Source organism: Gymnoscopelus braueri (genome assembly GCF_963280865.1).
Source record: "Gymnoscopelus braueri genome assembly, chromosome: 14".
NCBI classification, from domain to species: domain Eukaryota; kingdom Metazoa; phylum Chordata; class Actinopteri; order Myctophiformes; family Myctophidae; genus Gymnoscopelus; species Gymnoscopelus braueri.
Genome location: NC_137619.1, coordinates 37068952 through 37091011, shown reverse-complemented (window position 1 = coordinate 37091011; position 22060 = coordinate 37068952). Strand labels below are relative to the sequence as shown.

The 22060-nt window shown below is 41.6% G+C and overlaps 2 protein-coding genes across 2 annotated transcripts; one reads left to right on the top strand and one right to left on the bottom strand.

Moving 5' to 3' along the window:
• The first annotated feature begins 4417 nt into the window (after window positions 1–4417).
• On the top strand, window positions 4418–13856 carry LOC308100198 (uncharacterized protein). Its single transcript, XM_080449152.1, has 7 exons — window positions 4418–4497; window positions 10241–10296; window positions 10386–10443; window positions 10586–10699; window positions 12181–12311; window positions 12404–12522; window positions 13674–13856. Coding segments are annotated over exons 2-7 (465 nt in total). The 5' UTR covers window positions 4418–4497; window positions 10241–10255; the 3' UTR covers window positions 13676–13856.
• A 1369-nt stretch (window positions 13857–15225) lies between these two features.
• henmt1 (HEN methyltransferase 1) lies at window positions 15226–21853 on the bottom strand (the record flags this gene model as incomplete). Its single annotated transcript, XM_080449692.1, has 8 exons — window positions 15226–15332; window positions 16196–16363; window positions 17367–17514; window positions 18443–18629; window positions 19415–19597; window positions 19839–19967; window positions 20283–20395; window positions 21761–21853. The coding sequence occupies 8 exons, from the start codon at window positions 21851–21853 to the stop codon at window positions 15226–15228; spliced, it is 1128 nt and encodes a 375-aa protein (XP_080305818.1).
• Between the last annotated feature and the right edge of the window lie 207 nt (window positions 21854–22060).

The window sequence follows — 22060 nt, the reverse complement described above, 5'->3', positions numbered from 1 at the left end:
CGTCACTTCTCTTCTACTCTAGTCCAGCTGCAGTTTGACCAGGCAGGAGAGCGCAGTGTTGCCAGGTTAGTGAGAGAAATAAGCAACCAGCTCTATGAAAACAAGCCCAAGTAAAGAACTGACTATTTTATATGCCACATGAGCGCTTTAAACCTACAACGTCGGCGATTTGAAAATAGCCGATCTACAAGCTCTTGTGAGCTTGTAGATCTGCTATTTTCAAAAAACTTTTGCAATAAAATGTGGAATGTTCGGAATAATACACAAATGCTCCCTGGTACTGCTACTACACAACCTTTTCATGAAAATATTTGAGAACCACTGGTTTAAATAATAATAATTTAAAAAAAAGGGGGCAACAAGCCCAAATAAGCAAGTACACTTTAGAAACAAGCCTAGAAACAAGCCTAAAAAACCGCAACCCGCAAACTACCAATATTTACAAGCAACAAGCCTAAAGTCGCTTATAATAAGCCGACATGGCAACTTTGAGTTTGACCAGGAGATCACAGTTAACTTTCTCGTGACGTCAGAACAGGGATCCCACGAAGGCGGTTCTTGAGTCTGAAAGCATTAGGAGTAAAAACAACAGAATAATGTTATCCCCAATGCACTCCTATTCCCAGTGGTGGAAAGTAACTAAGTACATGTACTCAAGTAAGGTTCAATTTTGCGGTACGTACTTTGCTGGAGTATTTCTATACTTTTACTTCTACTCCACTACATCTCTGAGGCAAATATTATTGTACTTTTACTCCACTACAATTATTTGAAAACTTAAAGTTACGAGTTAGATTTTGATTATTATTACAAAACATACATTAACCACTGCAGCCCTATTTACATTTTGGCCATTTGAAAATAGCTGATCTACTGGCTCACAACATGTCACGATGAGACGCATTGTGAGCTTGTAGATCTGCAATTTTCAAAGGATTTTTAATACATTTTATACATTTGAAAACTAGGGAAATGGGACATTCTGCATAATGGGTACTTTTACTTTTGGTACTTTAAGTACATTTTGATACCAATACTTTTGTAGGCCTATTTACTCGAGTACATTTTTAATGCCGGACTTTTACTCGTAACACTGAACAGAGTATTTCGACATTGCAGTATTGATACTTTTCCTTAAGTAATTTTTCCACCACTGAAGACCTTCCCCCCTTGAACCAGCACAATAGTCTATTGTAGCAGGCCTGAGTGATGGTCACATTATCACTAACATTATGACATTTGTCACTGCACAGTAAAATCTTCATATTAAACTTACAAATAGTTAAAAATTGGTAAATTAGGTAACACTGAATAGTGTAAAGGGGACGAAAAAGATAATTTACTTTGCTAAAATGCTTTGATGAAGCACGCCTGTAGCCTACTAGATATTCCTCTAACTTTATTAGGCATTGGAAAAAAACTTGCCCAACTCCTCCACCATGTGGTAGGATAGGCTACTGCATGCTTGGCTAACGGTCCACACAATTAATTAAAATAACCAATCAATCAATATTTAGGCTACTTTCGCATGCATGGCAAGTTTATTTGTGTAGCACATTTCAACAAGGCAATTCAAAATAAGAGCATAAAGAAACACATAAGAGTACATTTGAATATAATTAAAATAAAGAGCCATTAAAGAGAATACAAATTAAGAATAAGCTAAAATGAACATAGAAATAAGAGAATGAAATGCAGACCTGTGTTCCAGACTTATGTAGCTAATTAATTATACAAATTAAAATAAATAGGCCTACTAATTTGTAGCCAACTAATCTGGAAGACAGGTTCCCCCAGTAATTAACAAGTAGCTCAAACAACTGCTGTCTTCATCATAACAGAGACATCATGGTATTTTCAGTTTAGTCTAGGCTACCCCTCCATGATGTTTCCATAGAATTGAATTATGCACACTAATATAACAGAAAATGCTACTTGAGTCTGCGAGATGTAGAGGATGTTCTAATCTTACCAAGGTCTCATCTAGCTCAGCTCTGTGCTGGGAAAAGTGGTCCTGTCAATAAGTAATCTATTTTTAGATTGCTTAGCCGTTACTGTTCCCTCTGTCTACTACATACATTTGAGTTAAGTGTGTGCATGTGCCTGTCTGTTTCAGAGGAAGGCTTGTGTTTATTTGTTGGCCCTGGGGGAAGCACAGCCGGCCGCAGCCTTCCTCAGAGCAGATTAAAAAAGGAGTTTGGACTGAGTGCCGCTTTTTCCACTTAGGTGGTTTTTGATTTGATTTGAGTTGTATACATAGCTGAGCACCCACTGCCTAAACTAAGAAGGCATCCAGAGGACGCGCACCGGTTTATCTTTCAAACTCAAAGAGACTGTAGTGCAGGCAATGGTACCATGTATTGAGAAAATAACCAAAAAGAAAACAATATGACAATAATTCAACATATATTCAATACACAAATCAAAGGCTCAATCCCTTAGCAGCTCAGCCTAGGCAGTCAAAGTCAAAGGTCAAATGGTCGGATGGCAATGTGAGGGGCAGTGAGATATGAGTGTGTGAGATATGGGGGAATTGGGTGTAGTGGTGTATGGCTGCTGCTGCTGCAGATTTGAATTACCCGCCCTGGCAGGACAAAAGTGTTGTAGACCATTCAAGTCTCTCTGGGTCGTGGTTAGCTCGCCATCATGCTGATCTCCGTTTCATGGCATGGGAAAAACCTGGCCTGCATGTATAGAAAGGCCAAATGAACATCTTTACAAATAACAAATGAGTATCTTTACAAATAACCAAAAACAGCTGATCTACAAGATCACTGACAATCCAATCTGGGAACCCATCGCCAACTGAAAATGAAAAACAGCGCCCTCTGCTGTTTGTTCTATGTCTGTTCAGAATCTGTTCTTGAGAGATTACTGACAATCAAACTCAAAAATAGCTTATCTACAAGCATTACATCCAAAATAAATCTACAGTCTAACCAAAATAACAATCAAATCAGAATAAACATGGCAAACAACAAACATTTGAACTCATGTCACTCACCAATTCAGCAATCTCAGTCAGTTTCAACCAGCATTGTAGGTGATGGAAGATCTAAAAGCCACATTATAAGTTTTAGTCATTTGGTCCATGATGTATAAAGTTGGAAATGGAAATTTAGAATATGGGTTTTGTACAGACCTGCAGAAGACCTGTGTGTGTGTGTGTGTGTGTGTGTGTGTGTGTGTGTGTGTGTGTGTGTGTGTGTGTGTGTGTGTGTGTGTGTGTGTGTGTGTGAGAATTAATGCATTTTTTATTTTCGTGTCTTGTCATAAGACCAAACGGGATTATAAGACACCAAAAACATAAATAAACAAAATCACATTCTCTTCCTGGAAAACTGCACAAAAGAAAATGTAGTGTGTGTGTGTGTGTGTGTGTGTGTGTGTGTGTGTGTGTGTGTGTGTGTGTGTGTGTGTGTGTGTGTGTGTGTGTGTGTGTGTGTGTCAGCAGTGACACACACACAGCAGTGACACAGCATTTGAAACCTGGGTTACAAGTGGTTAATGTGTCCATTGAAGGATATTCTGCAAACAAATCTTTTACAAATGTATATCAAGGGTGCAATCTGTTTACCTTATGAGCCACTTTCTATCACCATTATTTCCCCTCCAGCATACTGCTTTTGATGCACATCTTAACCAGCAATCAACTTGAGAACTTCAAATGGAAACTGGTCATACTCTTAATAGTCACAAAGATGACCGTGGCCTATCTGTGGCTATATATATATATATATATATATATATATATATATATATATATATATATATATGGGGATGTTCAATATTGACTTTTTTACGATAACCGATATAGTCCAACTCCTAATTTCCGATACCGATATACTGTATGCAGGCTTTTTCACCAAAAGTCAACCAATTGTCAGGTAACATCACATATCTAATAAAATAAAATAGCTATAATATCAATATCTAATAAATCTAATATAATAGAGTGATGTTGTTAAGATTTGTGACGTCGGACTACAAAATGACGTCAGACTTAAAAACGATCATCGTATCTGTACCTGTTGATGATGTAAGCAGGGCGCAGAGTTGGGCGGGGACGACGGTTATGCTCAGGTACCGTGGTAGCCGTCCACCATCCCCAGGTCACATCCATGGACGTTCTGCCATAGCTGTAGAATACAACTCTCGTAGACGTATTTATGATTCTGACGTTTTCAATCTACGAGAGTTGTAGCCCCATGGAGACAGGGACTTTCTGCACTATGCCCCGTAGACACTCCAAACATGTACAAATTGAAAATAAATGTGCTTACCCCCAAGCCCCAAATGTTAACTGTCTCTACGCGGTAGACCCAGGCGGTCGCTGTAACCTGCGTGCTCCTCCTTATGGGTGGGGCGTCGTCAAGGCTATATATACCGCAGAGAGAGGATCTTTACTAACTCACACTATATAGTCATGGCAGAGCTCAGTTTTTTTATCGCTTCATTTCCGCATTTAACTCGAGCTGTTCATACTACATCCAATAGACCACCGAAGTCTGACGTCATTTACACATCCTTTGTTTGTCTACCTGGTTCGCAGTTTTCCACCCCCGTTCTGAATCTCATCGACGTATTTAATATCGCGTCAAATAAGAACTGTGTTCCAAAAATAAACAAATGACCCCGGCGGTTTGACTCTTATGGATATGAAGCATCAACTGACGGTGAGAAAACGCTAATGTTACTTCCGCCGAATTAGTTACATTTTCGCCAGAAACAGACTGTATCAAATATAAGTGACTGACTATCATAAACGATACAGAACCTCCTCCCTGACAATATCGCCGGGACAGTTTGTTTATTTTTGGACCACAATTCTTATATGAGACGATTCTAAGATGACCCAATGTTATTCTCCATAGAGAAATTACTTCCGCAAACCTGGGGATGAACGAATGACGTCAGGACTTCGGTGGTCTATAGGTAAGAAATCATTCTGGCCTCACAGTCATTCCAACTTGCATCTTCGGTGGCTTTTGTTTGCATTTCACCTGCTAAAAAGCCTCCATTGTGTTACTACGCAGGTCGCAGGGTAGCCGCCCGGAAGACTCGCCCCAAAACACACTCGCCCCCATTTTCTTGTATTTGTTTTACTGAGGATAAGGTTAGAAATAAGGTTAGATTTTGGCACCGTTTTAATGAGGTTACGTTTAGGATTAAGGTTAGGTTTAGGCATAGTTTATTGAGGTTAAGGGGCGACTGCAGTGCGGTGCGCGTGAGATTGGCTGCGTTTCAATCGGCTGTTAACATTAAACGATGAGAGAACGGGCGATATGGATTTGGGAGCGTAATTACAACGCATTCGTCTCATTTTAAAACCGAAGGTTAAAGAGAGTAATATAATAATACAAAGCTGGTCGTCGGGTCCACACGGGTCCATCCATTTCAAATGGATCCGACCCTGACCGTGGACATTGGAACTGATCCGACCCGTGCTTGAGGAACATGTCAATATTTTGGCCCCGAACCGGCTCGGGTCTTCGGTTCCGGGTGGACCCGTGCTAGTGCTACCCTGTGCGTGACGGAAAGCGCACGATGTGCGTCAGCACACACACCCCAAGCATCCGTAAATATAAGCCACACCAAACTGTGGGTCGCGGGCCAATTTTTATGGGTCGCGAGTAAATACCAGTTTATTTTCTTGTTTCCTACATTTAGTTTTTAATTATTATTATTTTTTTAAATAATAAATACAAAATCCCAAACTTTGAAAAAAAAAAAGTCAGAAGTTAGAAATAAATTCAAACGTTTTTCAAAAGAATTCAATCAAAAAAAGAAAATTAGAGGGAAAATAATACTTTAAATAAGTAGTTAAAATATGCGACGTGTTGTGAGCTTGTATATCTGCTATTTTCACTCATTTGGGTCCCAGGGAGATATAAAATGTATCTCTTAATAGGTCTCGAGACTCGAGCTAAAAAGTTTGGGAACCACTGATGTAGGGTTAAAAATGCCGCAATGTGAGACGCCTACTATCCTAGGATAATCCTAGGATAGTAGGCGTCTCACATAGACCGCCGAAGTCTGACGTCATTTACACATCCTTTGTTTGTCTACCTGGTTCGCAGTTTTCCACCCCCGTTCTGAATCCCATAGACGTATTTAATATCGCGTCAAATAAGAACTGTGTTCCAAAAATAAACAAATGACCCCGGCGTGTTGACTCTTATGGATATGAAGCATCAACTGACGGTGAGAAAACGATAATGTTACTTCCGCCGAATTAGTTACATTTTCGCCAGAAACAGACTGTATCAAATATAAGTGACTGACTATCATAAACGATACAGAACCCCCTCCCTGACAATAACGCCGACACGCAGTGTTTATTTTTGGACCACAATTCTTATATGAGACGATTCTAAGATGACCCAATGTTATTCTCCATAGAGAAATTACTTCCGCAAACCTGGGGATGAACGAGTCACGTCAGGACTTCGGTGCTCTATTGCGGCATTTTTTAACCAAGGGTCTCTTTTAAGGGTTAAAAAATGCCGCAATGTGAGACGCCTACTATCCTAGGATAATCCTAGGATAGTAGGCGTCTCACATTGCGGAATTTTTTAACCACGGGTCTCTTTTAAGGGTTAAAAAATGCCGCAATGTGAGACGCCTACTACTAGTTCATTCAACTCCGCCACGCCTTTAAACGTAAACAAATGGGGGCTTGACCAATAGAATCCCAATGTGAGACGCCTACTACTAGTTCATTCAACTCCGCCACGCCTTTAAACGTAAACAAATGGGGGCTTGACCAATAGAATCCCAGAGGGTTAAAAAATGCCGCAATGTGAGACGCCTACTACTAGTTCATTCAACTCCGCCACGCCTTTAAACGTAAACAAATGGGGGCTTGACCAATAGAATCCCAGATAGATCAGCCGATGATCAGATGACTGAAAAGGTGAAACTATATAAAACTCTAATGAGACACTTGATGCAACTTCATACATTTCACTCAGTGAGAGTCAGTAACCGGTTCCAAACGCGCTCTGTAACGCATCACCCGGCTCGATCTCTCCCCCTCTCTCTCTCGATCGTCTTGTTGTTGGATCTAAAAGCTCTACATATTAATATACTTTATTATACACCGGCACTGGGAACGATTTGAGTTAATATTTTCACACAAAAACGTTTCTTCCTCATTCCTTTGTGGGTGAGAAATGAATCGTATCACTCAGTGGATTTTCCTACAGTGTGTAGTTGTCCTATTTGCATCTCAACCCGGGGAGAATGCAGCTGTTGAAGGTAAGGTTTTCATTCATTGCTCCTCCTTTCATTCATCCGGCGACTTCGGAATGGTCGCCACCTGGTATTCCTAAACGGAACCTCAGTAAACTATGCCTAAACCGAAAAGAATGGGGGTTTTGGGGCGAGCGTTCCGGTTACCGTTAAAAGTCGATCTAGGTTACCACTGCACATCTGAAAGTATAAGAGATTATGCGCGTTATTGCATTTACTTGTTCTCTTTTAAAGTAAGCCTAATTGAACATAATCTCACATTAGCTACCACAGTGGACTGTTGTTGGTGATCTACGTCGTTAATCGGGTTGATTGCATTGCATCAACTAGTCTAGTTCATAGACGCCGGTTCATAGACGCCTCTATCGGCTCTGATCGGGACATCCGATCACGGGGTAAATTCACCATATTGTCTCTCGGTAAAACGCCGTCCTATAGTATAGAGAAGTATACTCTCTGTAACGCACTGTCAGGCTGCAGCTATAACTTACCGGCTGTGAACGTATGTGGCTTGTGTGTTTAATATCCAACTGAATGTTTTCTGTAGCCTAGAGATCAAGTAATAGGCTCTATGCACAGCAGCCATATTGTGAAAACATTCATAGGTGTTACCAATGATACTAATGAAGGCTCAGTCTGTTCCATTCTGGTCAAACAGAGTCAGGGTGTTGAACGTGTTTGCTCACTGAAACACTCTGCTACACCTGATGAGCTGTGGATTTGTGAACTAGGGGGGCTATATTTTCTGACGCGCTGCATGTGCACATAGCCAATCAGCTCAGTGCTAGTTGAAATACTGTATTCAACATGTGATTTTTAATGTAATGATATCTTATTATTTAGTTGCATTGTTAATTTGTTGTTTTTATTTTTGTTTCAATTAATAAATTATTTTATTTTCCCTTTAGTTTTATATAAAAGCCCTTTACATAGACTCACCCACACACAAGTACTTAAAATAATCAGACAATTGTCTTTGTCTTGTCTCAGAGAACTGGGTCCTCTTCTAAGCGATCCCCTTCACACTCTGCAGTGCAGAGACTGTTGTCTCTCATTGTGAGAGGAATGTACACATTCAATTCAAGTCCATGGCTTTTTTCGATTAGCCTAATGTTATGCAAAGCAGCCAGGTAGACGCTATTGAGAACGGCTCGCCGCTGACGGCGCGAACCTTGAGAGGCTATAGACCGCCGAAGTCTGACGTCATTTACACATCCTTTGTTTGTCTACCTGGTTCGCAGTTTTCCACCCCCGTTCTGAATCCCATAGACGTATTCAATATCGCGTCAAATAAGAACTGTGTTCCAAAAATAAACAAATGACCCCGGCGTGTTGACTCTTATGGATATGAAGCATCAACTGACGGTGAGAAAACGCTAATGTTACTTCCGCCGAATTAGTTACATTTTCGCCAGAAACAGACTGTATCAAATATAAGTGACTGACTATCATAAACGATACAGAGCCTCCTCCCTGACAATAACGCCGACACGCGGTGTTTATTTTTGGACCACAATTCTTATATGAGACGATTCTAAGATGACCCAATGTTATTCTCCATAGAGAAATTACTTCCGCAAACCTGGGGATGAACGAGTCACGTCAGGACTTCGGTGCTCTATTGTTTAAACTTTAAGGTGTTAAGACTGTTAAAGGCTGACGGTGCGTGCTCGCGCGTGCATCGAGCTCCCAGCCCCCCAGCCAGCGCCAGAACTAATAACTAACCCATAGCACCCCCTACAGCTCATCCCTGGCTCAAATAAGGGTCCATTTGGTTCCATTTGTACACTCAGTTGTGGGGGTCGTGGAAATTAAAAAATCTTAGAACCACTGTGCTACACTAAATGGAACAGAGCCTTCATTAGTATCATTGGTAACACCTGTGAAGGAAGTGATAATATGGCTGCTGTGCATAGAGCCTATTCCCTGTAGAGCAGGGGTCTTCAACAGGGGGTCCGGGACCCGTAGGGGGTCCTCAGAGTTACCACAGGGGGGTCTCCAAATCCTTGTGTGATAGGACCTTTTTCTTTTATTTACATTAACCACATGAACCCTAATATTATATTCTGAGGGGAACTTTAGAAGAGGTAGAGTGTAGAGGGAAAAAGAGCAGACCAAGTACAGAGCGGTCAACTTTACTGAGTTTTAAATGTCTGATAAATACACGGATGACAATGCTGTCAAACAAGTCTATGAAGCTATCTATGAAAACGTTTAATCTGCAACACAAATTTTATACAATATATAGTGGGGGTCCCTGCTTCATCTCTCCCTAAGGGGTCCTTGACCTGAAAAACCTTGAGTTAAGGTGATCGGTGATCGGCCCCAAAAAACCTGATCAGACCATCTCTAACAAGAATGCCTTGTACAAAGGACATAAACACTGCCAGTGCAGCCAGATAATGGGAAAACAGCCAGCTACAAAGTGCATATAAGAACATTGTTACATTAATGTTGGCATACTTGTCAAACACAGCAGACAACAATCATGGGTAAAGGAAGCAACACACACACACACACACACACACACACACACACACACACACACACACACACACACACACACACACACACACACACACACACACACACACACACACACACACACACACACACACACACACACACACACACCTTTACACATTATATTGTGTGAAGCACTAAAAAGCTTACATTAAAAAGTACTAATAAACATTACCACCAAGATATGGTTCTTTACAATCCAGAAAAAAGGAAATCTGTCTACATCAGGGCTGGGAAACCTTAGGCACGGGTGCCAGCATTGGCACAGGGGAGGGTGATCACTGGCATACGTGTGAGAGGGAGGATTTTTGGTTTGGTATAAAATATATTTTTAAATGCGGTCAGTTAAATTAAGTCACCTAATTAGCAGGAAATGACATCCTGAGTCTAATAAATCATTATAACAATGTCCAGTAAACTGCATTCACCATTTTTCACCGTTCTCTTCTATTCTTACATCCAGGAGTGTGCCGAGACCATGCAGAACATGCAGATGACCTCTAACGGGAAGCTCCAAAGGTGAGAAACTGATTATATATATATTTTTTGCACTTATTAAATGGCTCCACATGTACAAAAAACACATCTTGAACTTTGACCCCTTGCAGATTCCAGGCCAGTATAGACGCTTTACACGCCGATGTCCGGTCAATCTTGTCCAATCAAGTGAGATATTTTTGTTTTTACAGAACGGCTGCACACTCGTGGCCAAAAATGCAATTTGTTCAACATTGTAATCTCTGTCTGCATTGCATTAACAGATTATTTTACTGCAATATATCTTACAACAGTTTTGGTTGTATAATAGGGCGGTTCCACCGTGCTTCCAGACAAAATCAGGCTGGTCCAGTGCATCTCAGGACCAATAGAGCTGGACATAGAGCAGCATATAGAGCAGCACATAGAGCTGCACATAGAGAAGGTTGGAGCCTTTTCTTCAACCGATTGAAACCGGGAAAGCATCTGTCATTTTATATTTTAACCATTATTTTATACATTGGCTATTCAAAAATAGCAGATCTACAAGCTCATAACACATCACTTCATGCTATGAGCTTGTAGATCTGCTATTTTTGCAGATACTAAAAGGTTTCTGATATTAACCCATTAGGACCAGGAATGCATCTGTGTGTCATTTTTAGATTCCTTTGGCTACTCAAAAATAGCAGATATACAAGCTCATAGCGCGGCACTCTGTGCCACACTATGAGCTTGTATATCTGCAATTTTTAATAGCCCAAAGAAAAATGACACACTGCTGCGTTCCTGATCTTAATGGGTTAAATTGCATGACGACTCTCAACTAACACACCTATACCGTAATCTTGGTGCAAAATGTGCTGTGTTCCACTCCGAAGCATCCATAAGATATGGCACCGGGCGAAAGGCTCCAGTGGTGTTGCGCCCCGCCTGACAGTGCCCATTAATCACTCAGTGTGGAGGATGGGTTTGTTTTATAATCATTGCAGCTCTTACCATCGTACATGTACCCTACAAAAACATGTATAGTAATAATGACTGGAGGTGGATGAGAATTGCCACATGGTCGTAAATCACATTGTGTGACTGACCATAGATTTAGGACTGTGCTAATCAGTGGCGTACCCACCTTAGAGGCAAGCCAGGCGGCCGCCTGCCCAACTCAAATTTAGCCTCCCCTAGAAAATAAAGTAAAAGACTGACTGAAAAACAAGCAGTGAAAAAATTCACACCGAATAGTGCCCGTCGAGCCACTAACCCGCCTCCTCGTCCATTCACGCGGGCAGGCAGCCAATCACTACCGTATACAGTCAGAAGAGCGACCCTCGTCTATAGTGATGCAAATGTATGCCTTTGTTTGGGGTGCTGCCAGGAATGCCAGGTGTGGGGGTCTGGGCCATCACCTGTACTCACCTGGCATAAAAGGGGCTCTGAGAGCAGCTTTTGCCATTCATTACCAAATATAATAATTTGTGCAGGACATCATGTTTGCCTTTTCTGTAATGCTGCTTTTTTAAGAAAAATACATAGGCCTACATTGAATATACTTGCATATTGTTTTTATTAACGTTTTTCAGTTTTGTAGTCAGTGTAGTGTTAACTTGTTTCTCCCGAGATTTTCCGTTCCCCCCCCCCCCCCCCCCCCCCCGCACACATTTAACCCATTAAAACCGGGAAAGCAGCCGTGTGATTTTTAGATAGAGTATATAGCATATTTGTTGGCTATTAAAAAAAAGCTGATCTACAAGCTCATAGCGCGTCACTTTGTGCCGCGCTTTGAACTCGTAGATCTGCTATTTTTTTTTTATCGTGAACATTTGTAAAAATTCGAATGGCTAATTTTGAGTAAAAACAATGTTTTTAAAAAATGTCAGCAAGGTGCAGCTGTCATTGATGATGGTTGTGCTCTTTGTGTCATTACAGGACTCTGCACCCAGTGCAGCTGCACCCAGTGCAGACAGCATGCGGAAGGTGGAGACCTACATGGTGGAGATGAGATCCATGCTCCAGGACATGGCAACTCAGTTCATAGTGCTTGGAGAGGCTGTCCAAAGGTGAGCGAGAGTGAGATAAATAAGTCATTGTTGGTTTGCTTATGTGATTTTTTTCAAATGACTCAATACATTAAATAACCCCCCCCCGGCAGGACTGAGGCTAACACCCAGAAGAGTCCACGCACCCGGAAACGGTCAGCTCTCTCAAACAACCATTGGATCGCCATCGTCCCTGTCGCCATGCTCATCGCGTTCGTCATTTCCAAGCAATGTACGTTTCATATTTTCTTTTACCTTGTTACTTTGTGTTGAGATTTATTTGAAAGTCCTCTAATGAAGTGACTTTTAAAGTGGTTGGGGAGTCATCTGATCGTTAAGCATTTCACACTACACCAGTCTCTTTCTTGAAATCGGCTGTCATAATATCGTTATGGTTTTCACTACTCGATTGATCGCCGACAAGGGATCACTCACTGCAGTAAATACATTTGTTTTTATTTCAATTCGTTGGTTGCTTATTTCTCTCGCCAAAAAAAAATAGACTATTTATGAGATCAGTGCATATATGCCAAAAAATAAATAAGTGAGGGGGGGTATGTGTAGCGATGGTCGCGGTGTGAATGACATGACGCAGCATATACTTGCTAGTCAAAAGGATCTCCAAACTATAAAGCATCCTTCCCCACTGATCTATCATAAAGATAAGCTGTAGAGCAGAGTGCTGCGCCATGACCAGCTGAATGTAACCTGACACCCACGTGTTAGCCTCAGCTATACTTAGTTGTGTGCCGATGTCGTGCGCAATAAATAGCAGATCTACAAGCTCACAACGCATCAGGAATAGGACACGTGAGCTTGTAGATCTGCAATTAACGGCATGCAGCTCCAGTGTGCAATTAAGTATGTTGTGCTCCGTTCCCCCTCTCATTAATTGTTAATGGAGTTTTCGGACGTGAAAAGTTGAAACGGGAAAGTCGTTAAGGTCATCCTGTGGGTGCTCGGGAGCTCATGAGACAGCGAGCACCCACTGGGAATGCGGCGGTCGGACGGTTAAAATGCTTTGTAACATGTGCAGGATGCATGATACCCAGTTAGATTTGTATCAGAGGAACGCGTTGTGCACTTCCATAAAGCTCTAATAGTTGTGCTACAACTGGTTCCAGAAACGGGCGCACGCACGCACCTTTCGAATGACACCGTTTTCTTTTTTTTCTACATCCATCTCTAAACCTTCCTCCATACTAAGAGGAAAACAGCATCTGAAAGTTTGATGGGATTCATTTTTACACATGAGTGCTGTGGCCCCGGCCTGCGAGCGTACGCTGGTTCTTATCAGTTTGATGTTGTCTGGAACTGCATCTATGGAGTGAAACAAAATGTTAAGGCTCAGTGTCAGGCTAATTCTGTTCTGTTCCTGTGTAGAAGTTGGCGTGTCCAGAAGATGAGAGCCTGCCTCCACTCTCCAGCCTAGTCCTTGAACCTACAGTTCCTCCTTCTATAATTCCACAAAGCTCTGTGGCGAGGCCAAAATCTCTTCTGCACACAGCCATTGACCATTACCATGTGCACGTAATCAGCTGTTTGAGCGTTTTTGTGTTCGCTGGCTCCCGCTTTGCCAAATCATTTTGAATAGCCAAAGAAATCTAAAATGACACGCATGTGCTCCCGGTCTTAATGGACAGATTTGTCCCCGCTGCCACTTGCCTTTAAAAAACAGTGCCATTCTATTTTTCTTGTGTGTTGACTGTTGATGGCTGTATTTACTGCTGGCTGTGATAACTGATAACTGACTATGGGTGGATGGGTTTTGAGTACTTAATCAGAATTAACTGAAAACGTTGCATTCTGAATACATTCCTGACTGTTCTCTTTGTCTTGAGGATGACATCTGTTATTTATTTTGGACTGTCTTTTAAGATTATATTTTATGTTGACCAATAAGATAGTCGTTGAACCCATCTGTGTTATAAAGTTGATGGGGATATTTTACTACAAAGACCTAGCATCAACCTTAGTCTTTTTGTGTAATGTGGGAATATAGGAAACAAATCTTCCTATATGGTATTTCTCTGCCAGCTGAACTAACTTTGCTCCATTTATACATTATTAAATTGTAATTTAAGGGGAAGGGTTACTGCAAACCTTTAAATTAAACCAAAAGTTGACAACCTTTACATGACTTGTTTTATTAAGGAACAAATTATAAATGAGGCAAAAGGTACTTGTTTTGGCTTTAGTCGAGCTGAATCTCCTCAAAATGTCTATTGTACTATTTACAATGATGCCTAGTTAGATCCTTTTAAGACATTAGTTCTCAAAGGGGGGATCCCCATCCAAATTAGTTAATCACAATCATTTTAATCACTTTATCCATTTATATATATTGGTTATTCAAAAAGTAGCAGATCCACAAGCTCATCCTCCGCACTGCGAGCTTGTACATGTGCTATTTTTGAAAAATTACATGTTTTTTAACACAAATCTTCCCTTCTGGGGGTCCCTGGCACAAAAAAAAATTCAGGTGGGGGTCCGTGGCCAAATAAATATCAGTTTGGGGGTCCTTGACATGAAAACGTTTGAGAACCACTGTTTTAAAGAGGCAGGAGAATAAAACAAAGCAAATGACAATACTGTGACGGTCTCAGCCAGAAAGCAACAAGCATATGGCCAAATAGAGTGGGAGGAGGAGTAATGGTTTTTCATGAGCTAGATGCTGTAAACTTGTACATTGTTCAAAATAAGTAAGTGGAGGGCAAATACACCTGCACACCTTTCCCCTTGAATGAATCTCTTTGGTCATACCGCCACCGTAGCATCCGGTGACGCAGATCTACAAGCTCACAACTTGATTCATTGTTAGTTAGTAGATCGGCCATTTTCGGTGACAAGACTGGTATGGGTGGGAAAGGACCTTGAACAGAGCCCTGGGGGACCCCTGTCAACTACACGGTTTAAGTGATCATCTTCCAGCAATTCAAAGCTCTGACTCCCAGTCATCCTCTTGGATGGCACTGAGGGAGTACTGTCGAGTCTCCGTACATCCAGCATCCTCCAAATCTTCATATTCACCATCCTCCTGATCTAGGAACATAAACCACAGAGGAATCAAACAAATTCAAAGAAAACAGTGTGGAATTAATATTTGCAGAAACAAATCGTTTTTTCACCTCAATGTTCATTGAAAAGGCACGCTTTAATGACATTTTGTATTAGTTTCCCTGGAACCATTCCCACAATATTAACGTATACCACTAACCACATGAACATTTACAACCCTCTATTCTGGGGAAACATGATTGATGTAGAGGGGGAAAAGTGTAAACAAAGTTTATAGGGTTTAAGAGGTAACCGCACTAGGATTGCCAGCTCAGTGGCCTTGTGGTTGGAGTGTCCACCCTGAGATTGGGAGGTCGGGGTTCAATCCCCTGGCTGGGTCATATCTTAAGACTATAAAAATGGGACCCGATGCCTCCCTGCTTGGCAATCAGCATCAAGGGTTGGATTGGGGGCAAATCCTTGCAACATACTAGCCTCATGTGCAGGTGGTGTACTTGTACGTCACGGCTGGGGGGATGCACTTGTACATCAAGCCGCCTCATGCTACAGAGACAGGAGATCGGCTCCTGCCCTATGGATTGGAAACAGATGGTTCCTAAGGCTACTTACTTTTAGGATTCTATGACTTTGGATTCAATTTATTTTGGGTATGGGTCAAAACATCCATGTAAGGTTATTGTAGGAAATCCCATTCTTTAACAATGTATTTTTTTTAATGATTCAGTATAACAGAATGAATAATGTAAATACCATTTAACATGATATAATTATCATAAAGATCTTGAGTGTTTTGCCATTTAGTTGGGGAACAACTTGCAATATCCTCACGGCCCACCAGGGGGCCCCGGCCCGCCGGTTGAGAATCACTGTATTAGTCACTTTGTTACCTTGATGCTGGTCATTGACGAGCACAGCAGAGGCATCCTGTGTCAGTGTGACCAGGGGGTGGTCCAGCAGGAGCTGTCTGAAGTGGCTGAGGGTTCCACACAGGTCTTTGACCTTGGCACAGCAGGACCATAACTGGACCAGTGGAACACTCCCATCATGCCTACCAGCTAAGCAAAAACAACAGAGTTACATGGGAGGGAAACAGTCCGGAAGACTGTTTTTTTTGGGGTCTCGGAAACCGTTGGTCCTGCACACCTCCAGGTCATATGGGACACACACACAGAGTTTGTAGCCCTTGCAGTTGGACAGCGCCCGAGTTATGGCCAGGAAACACATACAGAGACAAAAGATTCCATGAATGAATGTACATATAGATTATATTAAGCTACAAACCAGATGGCAATTAGCACACAATTTGTCCACCAGAAATGACAAAATGTCAGACAAATTAGGTCAAAACACGTCAGATTGATGAAAATAAAGAGCAGCAATATATACAATTCCAGAGCCACAGAGATACAGTACAGTACAGATACAGTAGAAGAGTTGCATCAAAGAGGATTCAGAAACTACTTTGTGGGCTGATTGTGTGAACGGAGATGGCAAAACCTTTTTTTCTCATTGGCTCTAGCCACTCGGCACCCGAGTGGCCAAATATTTCATCGAGAAAGCTATCAAAAGTAGGCGGTTGAAATGCCAGACCCATGACCGAGTTTTGTGCCAGGTTTGGAGGCAATTGGACAATTGTCTGCTGCTGCATGCAAAGTGCACATACAAAATTGTCTGAATCTGTTCTAACCTGTTTTATTTGCTGGTTTGGGTCACTTACAGTACCTTGAAAAACAGAACAGGTTAGACAAAATTGCTAGAAAGTGCAAGAAGATTGCAGACACATCTAAATGACCTCTCCTAAGTGTACAAATTAAGAGCTACTAAGACCACCCCCTGTTCAGTGAGTTCAGATTGCTTCCATCTGGTCACTGATATAATCTGCCAAGATGTACGACCAATAGCTTTAAGGACAGATTTGTGCCCGCTGCCACTTGCTTTTTAAATAACAGTGTCACTCTATTTTTCTTGTGTGTATTGTTTGTGTGTTGACTGTTCATGGCTGCATTTACTGCTGGCTGTGCAACAAATTGCCATCCGGGTAGTTACATAAAGTTTAACCTTGAACTTGAGAAGCTTCCTCCCCCTCTCTGGTCCTCTCCTCCATCCTCTCCCTCTTCAGTCGCTCAGTCCAGTACATCACCTCATTCACCACGACACCCTGTAAGATGTTGTTGTCACGGAGACTAGGATAGGCAACACTGTACAACTAATGACAAAGACATGGGATGGAAACAATTCCAGAGGATTAGACCTCAGAACCATATTCAAAGATATTGTTAGAAACCTGTTAACGGCTTCTTCCGGGCCGATATGTGAAACTGACCCATTGACCCGTTACAATGAGGTTACCATTGAGGTTTCCATATGTTGTGGGACGGTGTCCTTCATATTACAGTACTTGACTACTTGTTGCCAGAAATGTCTTTGATTATAGCTCAAGCTCATCCCATCCCCAAATCTGTGATGACATAATGCAGCATTATACAATTCAATTTGAGAACAACAGGATCCAGGGTCAATATGCAATCAAGTTTATAGTGTAATGCCATGCAATGCATTTGCTAAATGGAGCCAAGTGCAGCCTTCATGCTTCCTCTTATGACCACTAAAGTGGTTCTCAAACTTATTAGCCCGCGGACCCCCATTTGAAAAGATATGCCAGGGACCCCCATAAGAGAAGATTTTTACGGCTCTAGCAGATTCTCAACCATTTTAATTTCAAGGACCCCCAGTTTGACATGCATTAGGCTACAGACCCCCATTTAATGACATTTCTATCTCTGGGACCCCAATTTATATTGTAAAATCAATGTTAATTTAACTCTGAGAGTGTACAAATGGAACCAAATGGACCCGTTAGGGTCGATTTGGTTCCATTGTACACTCTGAGTTACAGACCCATAAGGGTCCATTTGGTTTCTAGCTATCCATCATTTAGCTGGGGACCACCTGGAACTCCCTCAAGGACCCCTGGGGGTCCCCGGACCCCACTTAAAGAAACAACGCAGTGAAGTGAGACTTCATAATCAAAGTTTGTTTTCTCTGTGTATGCCTTGAAATGTCTACCTATGAACTGTACAAGCTCCAAAAACATCAGTAACTGCAGGGAGACGGCTACATTTTAATTGACTCACCAGAGTGTATGAGAACACTTCATCTACATCACTGCTCGGCATGACACAGGCATTTTCTGTTGTACCGAGCCTCTGAAACACCCCGATTTGGGAGCAGAAGCCGTGACTTGCCTCCTGTCCTGGTGGTGCCTGTCCCACTCCTGTAAAGTACACCTCATAACCATACTCCTCACACGCCTTCAGAGCCCTGAGGAAAGATAGAATTCCATTCAAATTCACTTTACATTTTTGTTGACCAGCAGGGGTGTGGTGTTCACAAGGGGAGTAACTTGTGAACTAATTGTGAGTTACTTGGGCCTCCACAGACTGGGAAATGTTCCGCAAATTTGTAATATCGTGGGTTTTGAGTCCAACACATGCACTCTGGTGTACCACACGACCGGCTTTGAATGCTATCAATGCACTGAATGGGACATTATCAAGTTTTTGAATGGGCGAAGTAGGCGACACACTGACCTACCCGCAATTTATCAGACCATTCATTGCACGTAATCAGGAGATACTGACCTACCCGGAGGCAAAGCAGTCCCCACAACATGATTTACGATTCTGTGCCTATCGGTATATAACTCGGACGGCGCTGAGTAGGCTCAAGCGAACGTCGCAACGTTTGGCAGGGCAACTCGCTCGCTCTAGCTCGCTCGGTGGTGCCTCTCGTGGCTCCAGTTCGCTTGAGACTGTGCGACTTCTTCATGGTCCGAAACCGAAACTTAACTTTATATAAGTCATCTCCGTCGGTAGGTCAGTATGTCCTGATAACACCAAATTAATGGTCTGATAAATCGTGGGTAGGTCAGTATGTTGCCTACTTCGCCCATTCAAAGGTCTGATAAAACGTGATTATGTCCCATTCAATGCATTGATAGCATCCGAATCAGGTGACCACACATGCTCTGTCATAGTTCTCGTCATTCTCCACCATCTGCCAACAATATCTGAAATGATAAAACTTTTAATAGAAAAATAACAAACCAGGTCTGGAACTCGGTTCTGGTCCACTCAAACTTGTGGTCGTAGTGCCTGAAGCCTACCAGTCCGGGAAGAAGGGGGTTGTACTCAGAGTTTGGGGTGGTGACGATCACAGACACTGGGGCCATGAAGCCAAACACCACCTCAGAGAAGAGCTCCACATCAGCCAGCTGGAGATGCTCTATGCTGGATATAATAAAGAGAGAGAGAGAGAGAGTAACTAATGACTTAATGTATGTGTTGTATATAAGTATATAAGTTGAGAACTGGTGTCACCCAACATAGCCACGCTCACACAACACAATATTACTTTGAAACCAAGTAACAATGCGACGCATTGTGAGCTTGTGGATCGGCTATTTTCATCACATATTTGATGTAGAGTGAGAACAGAAAGGTACACCAATAGACACAAATGACCACTTACAGCTCTATGCTGGTCACTAGATCGAATCCTCTGAGGCGGCTGTCTTTCTGTAAGACCGAGCCCTGGTACAGCTCAATGCTCAAAGGACGATCGCCTGGCTGGAGGTAATCAGCTGGGAGAGGTGCCAGCCTGCGCCTTAACAAACAAAAACAACACACCAATATTCTCCCATTGCAGTGACAACACCAAACAGCTACTTGTCGACAGGAAAGAAAGATATATGATCAATAGTTGATTTCAGATCAACCTTTTTAGTTACTTATTTTCTGCGTATTTGCTGGCCAAATGTTCCATGAGTTTGAAAATTATTTGCAATATCCTCACGGTCGCAGCCCACAGGTTGAGATTGAGAATAACTGATATAAATGAATCATGTCTGGAATGTCATCATTTACATTGTAAATGAAGACATTCCAGACATTATTGTACATTTTACAACCTTACATTTTTTTCTTTATCACGTCGCCATCGATGTCTATTCCACTGAGAACCTCGATTTCACGATGGAATTTTAGCCTGTATAGGAGTGTGCATTCGCAGCAGCCCAGATCCACCACCTATTGAGAGCACAAGCACAGATTATCATTATGATGATGATGATGTGTTTACAATAATTACATCGAGATAATCAGTTATTTTGCATGTTTTTTTTCCCCCCATATGGTGAAAAATGTCAATGTTCGATGCCAAAAACACAATGAAGTAGTTCATCACAATAATCTGTAGGCTTATGACAAATAGGCCTACTCATCAAGTATAACATGATACTGACAGCCGATCACAGCTCTATACCCAGTGGTGGAAAGTAACTAAGTACATTTACTTTAAGTACTGTATTTAAGTAAAAGTTTGAGGTATTTGTACTTTACTTGAGTATTTCCAATTTCCAATACTTTTACTTCTACTCCACTACATCTCAGAGGCAAATATTGTACTTTTACTCCACTACAATTATATTGAAAATTTAGTTACTAGTTACTTTGCAGATATAAATTATGATATTATAAAACATACATTAACCACTTCAGCCCTATTTTATACCTAGGCTATTTGAAAATAGCCGATCTACAAGCTCACAACGCGTCGCATTGCGACGCGTTGTGTCAAATATTTAGTACTTTTACTTTTGGTACTTTAAGTATATTTTGATGCCAATACTTTTGTACTTTTACACATTTTGTACATTTTGAATTCTGGACTTTTACTTGTAACAGAGTATTTTTTATAAGTATTGGTACTTTTACTTAAGTAAAGAATTTGAGTACTTTTCCCACCACTGTCTATACCTGAACTGCACCCCCATTAAACAAGTAGGCAACACACAAATCCTCAGTGCTTCCTCCAAGAATTTACTCTGGTAAAAGTCCGGAATTCTAAATTTACTTGGGTAAAAGTACAAAAGTATTGGTATCAAAATGTAGGCTACTTAAAGTATGAAAAGTAGAATACTCATTATGCAGAATGTCGAGTTTCACAAGTTTTCAAATGTGTAGAATGTATACAAATCTTTTGAAAATAGCAGATCTACAAGCCCACAATGCTTCGCGATGCCACGCATTGTGAGCTTGTACATTACATTACATTACAGTACAGTCACTTAGCAGTCATTTAGCATTTTTATCCAAAGCGACTTACAATAAGTGCATTCAACATAGGTAGGGAGCTTGTAGATCTGCTATTTTCAAAGGGCTGAATATAGGGCTGAAGTGATAACTGTAGGTTTTGTAATAAAATACCTCAAACTTATGTACAGTACTTGAGTAAATGTACTTAGTTACTTTACACCACAGGGTAGGGTTAGGACCCTGGACCCTGACAGACAGCATCAGGTTCTATTGATTTTGTATAGCCTTTGAATCACATACATTAACACTCTGGATTTTACAGTGAGTGAGTGAGTGAGTGTGTGTGTGTGGGTTTACCTTCTTGGTGTTGTTCCTTTGGACGAAGTCCACTACAAACTGGTGTCTCTGTTGGTGCAGCGGGGGGTTGAATAAAGGCTGATTTGGCTCCATGTTGTTTCTGTCAAGTTCAGAAGTCACATTTATTTCTCATCTTAAACGTGGAGCTGTCAGGCCGCTGTACTTAGAACGCTAGATTGGCTGCATGTGAATTCTATTTGGCTGATTTGACACGTGGCTACAGTGACACCTACTGACCTAAATAGGCTACTGCCTTACAGCTATAAAGAGCCAATGCAAATATCTGTTAGATACAGTGGT

Bases quoted from the DNA above. Each gene is read 5' to 3' on its own strand.
- LOC308100198 (XM_080449152.1), top strand. From the start codon at position 10,256: ATGCAGAACATGCAGATGACCTCTAACGGGAAGCTCCAAAG. The intron at 10,297-10,385 runs GTGAGAAACTGA...GACCCCTTGCAG, and splicing joins TCTAACGGGAAGCTCCAAAG to ATTCCAGGCCAGTATAGACG. The intron at 10,444-10,585 runs GTGAGATATTTT...GTTGTATAATAG, and splicing joins GGTCAATCTTGTCCAATCAA to GGCGGTTCCACCGTGCTTCC.